This window comes from Astatotilapia calliptera, chromosome 9 (genome assembly GCF_964374335.1).
Source record: "Astatotilapia calliptera chromosome 9, fAstCal68.1, whole genome shotgun sequence".
Taxonomy (NCBI): Eukaryota; Metazoa; Chordata; class Actinopteri; order Cichliformes; family Cichlidae; genus Astatotilapia; species Astatotilapia calliptera.
The window spans coordinates 883,157-892,531 of NC_137430.1; the positions used below are offsets into that span (position 1 = coordinate 883,157).

Below are 9,375 nucleotides of genomic sequence, written 5' to 3' on the forward strand. Positions count from 1 at the left end.
TCTAAATTTCTTTTTAGCTGTGGTTAGGTAGATGTCTGGCTAATGTTGTGTCGAGCAACTTTTTGATATGTCCTTAGTTCAACACACATAAATTAAATGGCTGAATTGCCACCTCAGCATGCAGTAAAGTATTTGCTAATTAACTAATAATTTTATTCTGGCGTGTTGCGGTGAGGACATGTTTAATAGTTTTAGGACACTGGGGAGGAGGATTGGACCTTGGCCTTGTCCACCTCTAACATGTGGAGAGCTCCGTCACATGACTGTGGGGATATGGAGGCGGTTTTCCTCATGCCCTGAGTTTGATTAAACTAGAATTACATAATTTTTTCGGCGCTACGTTGTGGTGAGATACACTGAAAAAAATGTTTTGTTCAATTTACTCAATTTTTTTATGACAAGTGGTTGCACGAAATAAATTTGTTTGAATCCAGAAATATTTTTTAAGTACACTGAATTTAATTTAAGCGAGTAAAACCAACATATATTTTTAAGCTACTTTAACTTAACTGTTGTGGATACAACTTAGTCAAATATTATTAGTAATTCCAACTAAGGTCGTGTTAAATGTACCAGAATAATTTGTTTCCTTTACACTTATGTCCCAAACTTATATTCAAATCAATCAAATTGTTAATTTCTCTCTATTTCAATTAAGTTAAGTTTACTTAAAAAATATTGCTTACCCTGATTTGTAGTTTTTAAAAACGTCAATAATGAAAACTACAACATTCTTTCACATCATTTATTAATGCAAAATTTGTTGCAAACAGAATAAGAATCCACATCTCTAAGGGAAATTGCTGCAATTTGTATAATACAAATTACAAAACTTTTGCCTATGAACTAGTAGCTTTAAAAAGCTGTATTCAAACAAAACAGAAACAACAGACAAGGGAAAGGTTAACCAATGTTTCTCTTCCTCTAAAAAAGAAAAAAACAAACAAACTCCTTACATAAAAGAATAAAACACTACCAGCAGTATAATGTATCACAATTAGAAACTGATGCATCCACAAACTAACCAGTTTCAGACTTGCTGTTCTGCGATCCATATTTAGAAATTGCATTTTAATAAGGTAATTAGACTTAAAATTAAACTTGTGTTTTCCTTACTGCTTATTGACCACTGTCTTTCCATTCTAGTCCTTCCTTGAAGATTCTGAATGTTTTACATATTTTCTGACCTAACATACTCGCTTCAAAACAATTAATAGTCTTTAAAGTGTTACCAGTGTGCTGCAGTGTGGTAATCATGAATGGTTTCTTTTGTTTTTTTTATTCGGTTGAGTTAACACTGATTATACGCAGGGCAGCAGCTATAACTGAATAATTACAAAGTTGCTCTTCAAGCTACTCAAATGTACCACACGTGAAACATTCATTATTGAAAGTTAAAATGTTCAATCGAAACATAACACAGAACAAATGATGGTTGTACAAGAGTTTCACTCCTATTCACAAGAGCACCAGTCATTGGTAATTTACATAACAGCATTCTCTTGATGTGTGGTTTTAGAAATCTTCCTATCCAGTAGCAATTTTGTTCTTCAGCCCAAAGACTTTGGGGGAGAGCTTTTCACCATCCAATCCCATCAACACTTTCTAAATGAATTCATAATAGTCCTTCAATTCCTTGGGGAAGGCTAGGTTTATTGCATAGATTACTCCAAGCATCAATGCACAAGCTTGGGCCAGAGATCCAATGTTGTCCATGACTATCTCCCCTTCAACAAATATTCCAATGTCATCATAATGTCCATTTTGTCCGTCCTCCCTGTTGATGACATAAATGCCCATGGTGTGCTTCTTCAGGTCTCTCTGGATATCATCTCCTTCAATGTCCTAAACATTTAATAAAAAGGTAAAAGAAAAAACAATTAACTCTACAATTAAATTCCAATCTAGTCGTTTGTGTGTGTGTGTGTGTGTGTGTGTGTGTGTGTGTGTGTGTGTAATACACACAGAAAGATATCTATCTAAAAAGTGTGTGTATAGATGACTTGCTTACAATGACTTAAATGACTTACAAAGAACTCCCGAATAAGGCTTCCGTCCTCTTCACCAAGGTAGAGGCAAAGTGCCCTGAGAACTGCTTCCCTTTTCACTTTAACATCACTTTCAGCCTGTTTAAAGAGAGTTGCTGATTAAACCAATTTGGAAAAAAAGAACAATGTCTGACATTCGCAATAAGTAAATTTTATCATAAGTCAGTTCAAACATAGTAAATAAAATTTATATATGAAATTTCAAAATTTAGATTGCTTGGCTGGTCACCTAAAACGGCTTATTGGACTCACCAGTGACCTGCCACTTAAGACAAAAGAAATCCAAATAGAATTTGCAATATTCAGATTTACCTCTTGCATGATCTGCAAGTGGTGGGCAAGTTTCTGCCCAGAAACACCACCCTTCTTCTGGAAAACTGTCATCAACTGAGGTGTAATTCTGTCTAACTGTGCCGCGAAGGTCATCTCCAGTTGAAGTGTTGTAATACACTGGAATTCAGCATTTACCTGTATCTCTCACACACACACACACACACACACACACACACACACACACACACACACACACACACACACACACACACACACACACACACACACACACACACACACACACAGAAAAAAAGAAGACTGGTGCTTAATCATTGGTATGATTATTTTGTTATTTCTTCATTAAATGCTACAATGCAATTGCCATCACTTCATAAAGCATGATTGTCATATGGGTTAGTATACAGTGCATGAAGGATGTTACTACTGTTAATCAAAGAAGAAATGAATGGCATCAGTCCATTTAACGGGTTTAAAGGGTTTTAAAAAGCAGATATTTGTCTGTTTCAGGTGGTTAGCAACACATTTTCCTGTGCTCTTTGTCCACTGGTGGGAGTGTCTCACCTGTGAGGTCAGCGGGGCAGAACTCTGCCGTCAGCAACAGAGAGCAGAGAAAATTTAGATGTGCAACTAAAAACATGCTTGCCATGTAAGCCCCAAACATCTCTGAAATTGCTCTGCAAACTTCAGAGTACTTATACTTCAGGAGTCCTGTGGGTACCGTAAAGACTCATGTATGCAAACAAACCACATTTTTTTTTGCAATCTGATCCTTTTTCTCTTGGCTGTTTCCTTCAGGGATCACCACAGTGAATGATCCACCTCCATCTAACCCTATGCTCTGCATCCTCTTAACTCACAAGAACTAAATTCCTGTTTTTCATTTCACTTTCGCAAGTTTTTTTTTTCTTTTGTCCTGGATAAAAGAAATTTAATCATATATATTAATTGATATTAATTAATATCAATATTAATAATCACAAGAACCCTTAAGATGAGATAGATAAACTTGTCCCTGCAATACTGTGACAAATACTGTTGTGATAAATATGTAAGGAATTTGCATGTACTTACCAAAATAACACCATCTTCTTGAATAAACAGTAACACATAAGGGGAAGAAAATCTGCCAGAAAAGGAAGACAAATAAAAAAAAATAAACTTTAGAAAGACAAACAATTACCGTTTCCAAGCCATTAGTGCATTACTTCATGATACTCCCTTGTAACAAAACAAATCTTACTTGTGCCTCTGTGCAAACTACAGATGGCACGATACCACTTTTTTATGTCCGATACCGATATCATAAATTTGATTATCTGCCGATATGAATCTGATATAGTGTATTTTATAATAAATAAAATTGTTTTTATAAATATTTTGCTGCATTTTGTATAAGTTCATACTCAGTTTTAAAAACAAAACATTAAAGCTATTCTGTTATACCTGTATGCAAAAAATACACTGCACCCAAAATATTTTATACTTCAGCAATACTGATCAACCTAAAAAACTTACACCATCCTCCTTATTCAGGTATTCTAAACAGTACATAGAAATATTAAACTAACTAATAGGGCTGCCAACTCCCAGCAAAAATATTAGGAAACCACCCCGCACCCTCCGCCTGATAATGCTTAATTGACGTAATCTACTTTAATGCACAGAAATCAATTATTTTTCTATAATAATTTGATTCAACATTTTTCTTCAATACAGTGGCAGACAGCGCAGATGGTACCTTCCCAAAGGAAAAAGTGCTATATGTACTACTATTACTAGGGCATATATTAGACTTAATATTTACTACATACAATAATGGATCTCTATACATTTAACCAGATCACCACTTTGGTAGTAAGATTTAGAATAATTATTTATTAAAAGCTAGACATTTTAAATGAGAATAAGAAAGAAAATTATGTCTTTGTGTCTCCCTTTCCTTGTTAATGCCCTACCTGGCCCCCTGGCAAAACTTTGCTAGACCCGCCCCTGCACAGTTACCAGCTGTCAGCTACCTAAAAAAGGATCCTGGTGTTATTTGTCTCTCATAAACAGTTCATAACTTCCCTTCAACTCATTCATGTGACCTAAAATGTAAACCTGTTTCTTCATTACCTGTTCAGCTCTAATGATTCAGTAAAAACTTCTCCTGGTTTCACCTTCATGTTTCCTTCTCACCACATATCCAAACTATCATGACCAGCAGCTATTACGGCTGTGCCTTCAGAAAACACAAGCGGATACTAGAAGTAATATTAAAAAAAATTCTAGCAACAGCTTATCAAGCTTAAACGTGCTGCTGTTGTTTATCTGCCGTTTTCCTCTTTCTAGCGCAAACTGGGTGACTAACAAATGAGAGAGACTAGCGACAGAAAAGCTGATCACCTGATAATCGATCAGTTTCATGATTGAAGTAGCAACAGGAGAGGGAGGGGGGAGAATGAGGGAAGAAGTTTTAGCTGTTCAGCATGAAGACACCGAATAACTCCAGCTTTGTGTCTTTTTTCATTCTAGCTGAAGTATAAAACAAATCGCTTCCTTTCCCCCTCAATACAAAACTCCGACAGCCAGTCCAGCTGTGGCTCCATACATCGGTTGTTAAGCTCAACATGGAAATACTATGCAAACATAAAGAGATGAACTTACACACTTGCTTTACTTCTGTGTTAGCTTTCTCTGAGATTAAATGCAGCGGTTTGGAAGCACGTAGCGAGGCTTTAAATGCTAAACCAGACCGCTGACAGGTCTTGCACTCAACAGCTCTATCAAGTGAAGCAACTTCTTTTCTGAGTTAATTTCAGTCCTGACAAACATCACTCTCAGTGCCTTTTGATCTCACATTTTTGGCAACCACTGAGTTATTCTCCTCCACAGTTTACAACCATTATTTGTTTCTGCACAAAAGACGTTGTGCAACGCCAATCCTACTTATTTCCTACTGCACCCCTGACTGTGCAGGTGCGTTCAGAAGCCCCCTCCCCCGCCCGACTATTCCTTAATGCCAATGTTGTGGCGGGAGGGACGATTTCTCCACTTAAAACTGCAGGCGACTGTACAGTGCACTTTACAGCTAACTACAGAGAAATTGCCTCGTTCCATAATTTGTTAGTACAAAGTGTGCCACCAGAACTAAGCTAAAAACATATGACATTTTAACGCATCAATACAATTACTCTTTTAATAGAGCAGTAGCTAATAGAGCACATAGCTAGCTTAAGTCAAATCACGACAAAGTTCAGAGCTGTACAACTACTTAGACTTCTTTCTCCATGTGCACACGTCTTAAAGAGTCAACATGCTTTGACTGAGGTAAAAAAACTAAAACAAAAACGACCGTAAAAGGTTTACTTACCGAAGCTAGACCACCTTTATATGAAGTTGTGCGATTAACTTGAGCCTGCTTGCAGCACACAAAGAGTCCGCTTCTTCAGTCCGCGTGCAAAAATGGTGGCCTGTCCTAACGCATGCGCAAAATGGCCCAGCAGGAGGCTATGAAAAACATACTTAAGCATTTTGAGCTACATTTAATTAACTAAAATTAATTGGATTAAAACGCAGGGAATGTATTCTGGAGTTACTCGAATTATATATGTAGACAGGAATTACTCATTTGAATTGAAAAGATATACCAAAATATAATATGCTATATTTAAAAGGAGACAATATCACTTCTTTCAGTGTAAGTTTGTGGGTGTTGTGTCCGTAGCTTCGGCTGCCCTTTTGCTCGCTGGTTAGCTAGCGTGAGCTATAAGCTAACAGCTAGCCTGGTTAATGAAGCTAGAGTTCCAAGCACATGAAAACACAGCTCATCTCTACTGCTTTAACTGTTAAATCAGAAGGCAGTACTGTGGTTGACAGGGGATTTCTAAGAATCGCCCCACAGTTCTTCAGCTGAGACACCCGAGTTAGAAAACACAAACACTGGAGTTGTCTTTACTTGCGAGGGCGGCCACAGAGCGCTCGTCCTCGCAGGAGGCACTCACGGACTCGCGCTCTGTCACTGTCTGCGTTCTTTATTTATACAAGCTTGTGTGTGTACAAAGGTAACAAAGTTATTCCAAGAACTTAGAGCTGAGGTTCCCCTTTTCTAAGTCTGTATGTTCTTAGAAAAGTGGAAGCTGTTAAATGCTAAAAAAGTTTATCACACAAGAGTTCATGTAAAAGGTCACGTAGACATGTGGATTGCTTAGTGATCAATAAAAAACACATTTCATGTAGCTGATCATGCTATGTACAATTTTCTTCTGACAGTGGTTGACAGGGTTTATTATGTGAAACAGCAGCTTGTTTAGCTTAAACAGCCTGCGTTAGGAGGCTAGCTTCATCAGCCACCAGGAAACACTCGCAGATCCTCAATGCTATGGAGATGAAGATGCTCAGGTGGATGATGGGCTTAATCCGCGTGGATCGTGTGACTAATGAAGGTGTTCGAAAACGACTCGGAGTTGTCCTGATGGAAAGGAAGATAAGGGAAGCGTGCCTATGGTCGCATGGACACGTCATGTGCAGTAAGGAGAATTTGGTGTCAAGAACAGCCCTCCGACTCGACCCTGGAGGCCGCCGACCGCAAGGAAAACTGTAAAAGCGGTGGATGGATACAAAGACCGAAGACATGCGCGCAGTGGCTCTCACCCCAGAGGAGACTCAAGACCGATCCAAATGGAGAAGACAGAGCCACGCAGCAGACCCCGCGCTGGGAAGATGCTAGGAAAGAGTGAGAGACACCAAACAAGAGTCAGTAGCAGAGGAAGTTGTTTGGCAAGTTTTTCATGGATGCAAACCACATACTCTTATACTTAGCCCCAAATTCATTTTCCTTGCAATGTTTCATCATGTAAGAGGAAATAAACAGGCTTTCCAACAGTATAAGATTTATTTCCAAGAAGTATTTTTAAAACAAAGAAATAATCAGCCCCCCAAAAATTTCTACAAGTTTAGAGTTTTTCACAGTTTTTTTCTTCGAGGTAAGTTCATCTATGACATTAAAATACAGGGAGTGCAGAATTATTAGGCAAGTTGTATTTTTGAGGAATAATTTTATTATTGAACAACAACCATGTTCTCAATGAACCCAAAAAACTCATTAATATCAAAGCTGAATGTTCTTGGAAGTAGTTTTTAGTTAGTTTTTAGTTTGAGCTATTTTAGGGGGATATCTGTCTGTGCAGGTGACTATTACTGTGCATAATTATTAGGCAACTTAACAAAAAACAAATATATACCCATTTCAATTATTTATTTTTACCAGTGAAACCAATATAACATCTCCACATTCACAAATATACATTTCTGACATTCAAAACAAAAACAAAAACAAATCAGCGACCAATATAGCCACCTTTCTTTGCAAGGACACTCAAAAGCCTGCCATCCATGGATTCTGTCAGTGTTTTGATCTGTTCACCATCAACATTGCGTGCAGCAGCAACCACAGCCTCCCAGACACTGTTCAGAGAGGTGTACTGTTTTCCCTCCTTGTAAATCTCACATTTGATGATGGACCACAGGTTCTCAATGGGGTTCAGATCAGGTGAACAAGGAGGCCATGTCATTAGTTTTTCTTCTTTTATGCCCTTTCTTGCAGCCACGCTGTGGAGTACTTGGACGCGTGTGATGGAGCATTGTCCTGCATGAAAATCATGTTTTTCTTGAAGGATGCAGACTTCTTCCTGTACCACTGCTTGAAGAAGGTGTCTTCCAGAAACTGGCAGTAGGACTGGGAGTTGAGCTTGACTCCATCCTCAACCCGAAAAGGCCCCACAAGCTCATCTTTGATGATACCAGCCCAAACCAGTACTCCACCTCCACCTTGCTGGCGTCTGAGTGGGACTGGAGCTCTCTGCCCTTTACCAATCCAGCCACGGGCCCATCCATCTGGCCCATCAAGACTCACTCTCATTTCATCAGTCCATAAAACCTTAGAAAAACCAGTCTTGAGATGTTTCTTGGCCCAGTCTTGACGTTTCAGCTTGTGTGTCTTGTTCAGTGGTGGTCGTCTTTCAGCCTTTCTTACCTTGGCCATGTCTCTGAGTATTGCACACCTTGTGCTTTTGGGCACTCCAGTGATGTTGCAGCTCTGAAATATGGCCAAACTGGTGGCAAGTGGCATCTTGGCAGCTGCACGCTTGACTTTTCTCAGTTCATGGGCAGTTATTTTGCACCTTGGTTTTTCCACACGCTTCTTGCGACCCTGTTGACTATTTTGAATGAAACGCTTGATTGTTCGATGATCACGCTTCAGAAGCTTTGCAATTTTGAGACTGCTGCATCCCTCTGCAAGATATCTCACTATTTTTGACTTTTCTGAGCCTGTCACGTCCTTCTTTTGACCCATTTCAAGGTTCAAGGTTCAAGGTTCTTTATTTGTCACATGCATAGTTATACAAGTATAACACACAGTGAAATGTAGCCTGACACGCTCCTCGACATGTGCAAAAATGGGGGGGGGGGTGTAGAGGAAGAACATTATATATATATATACATACATATAATATATACACTGGGTGAATGTGCAGTAGTAGCAGCAAGCAGGTGAATTCTGTACATTAATATGAATAGACATCTGTTACGAGTTCAAAATTGGGGATGGAGACAAGAGAAAAACCACAATAACAACACTGGTCCGGTCGGGTTGAGTCAAACGATGATTTTAATGATCACACGCGTGGGAGATGGACACTGATGCAGACAGCCTCAAAATCTCAAAATGGTGGAGCATTGCTCAAACTTTTATAGCCTCTGGTGTCTCCACCTTATCATAAAAAGCCTAAACATTCACATGCTCTCTCTCACACAGCGCCTGAGCTACGACCTTGGCTCCCTGTTTATCTGCTCCTGCTGAAATGGGGCAGAAAACTCCAGCACACTCTATTCTCTTCTACTCAGACAAATTAGACAATAACCTTCTGCGAACAGTATTTCTTATAACTCAGCAATATAATGCATCATAAAACAATATCATTCATTCACAACAAGTCAGCAATTTAATGTAATGCAAATCAGTTTAACTAATGTAATAGTTATCAGCTTCTTC

The 9,375-nt window shown here is 38.7% G+C and overlaps 1 protein-coding gene across 2 annotated transcripts; it reads right to left on the reverse strand.

Annotated features, from left to right (window-relative positions):
• Positions 1-731: 731 nt before the first annotated feature.
• On the reverse strand, positions 732-5,968 carry LOC145430872 (uncharacterized). 2 transcript variants are annotated; one of them, XM_080305850.1, is made up of 5 exons: positions 5,695-5,968; positions 3,414-3,465; positions 2,361-2,516; positions 2,031-2,126; positions 732-1,845 (listed from the first exon to the last, which is right to left on the reverse strand). In XM_080305850.1, exons 3-5 carry the CDS (start codon positions 2,472-2,474, stop codon positions 1,606-1,608), a joined length of 450 nt encoding a protein of 149 aa, XP_080161976.1. In that variant the 5' UTR covers positions 2,475-2,516; positions 3,414-3,465; positions 5,695-5,968; the 3' UTR covers positions 732-1,605. The 2 variants fall into 2 exon arrangements, with proteins under 2 accessions (XP_080161976.1, XP_080161975.1); XM_080305849.1 differs by lacking the exon at positions 5,695-5,968 and having other exon boundaries at positions 3,414-5,683.
• Between the last annotated feature and the right edge of the window lie 3,407 nt (positions 5,969-9,375).

Excerpts from the sequence above, each read along its gene's own strand:
- LOC145430872 (XM_080305850.1), bottom strand. The coding sequence starts at position 2,474 with ATGACCTTCGCGGCACAGTTAGACAGAATTACACCTCAGTTGATGACA. Across the intron at positions 2,127-2,360 it reads ACTTGCAGATCATGCAAGAG|GCTGAAAGTGATGTTAAAGT; the intron begins GTAAATCTGAAT and ends CTCTTTAAACAG. Across the intron at positions 1,846-2,030 it reads GCCTTATTCGGGAGTTCTTT|GACATTGAAGGAGATGATAT; the intron begins GTAAGTCATTTA and ends TTAAATGTTTAG.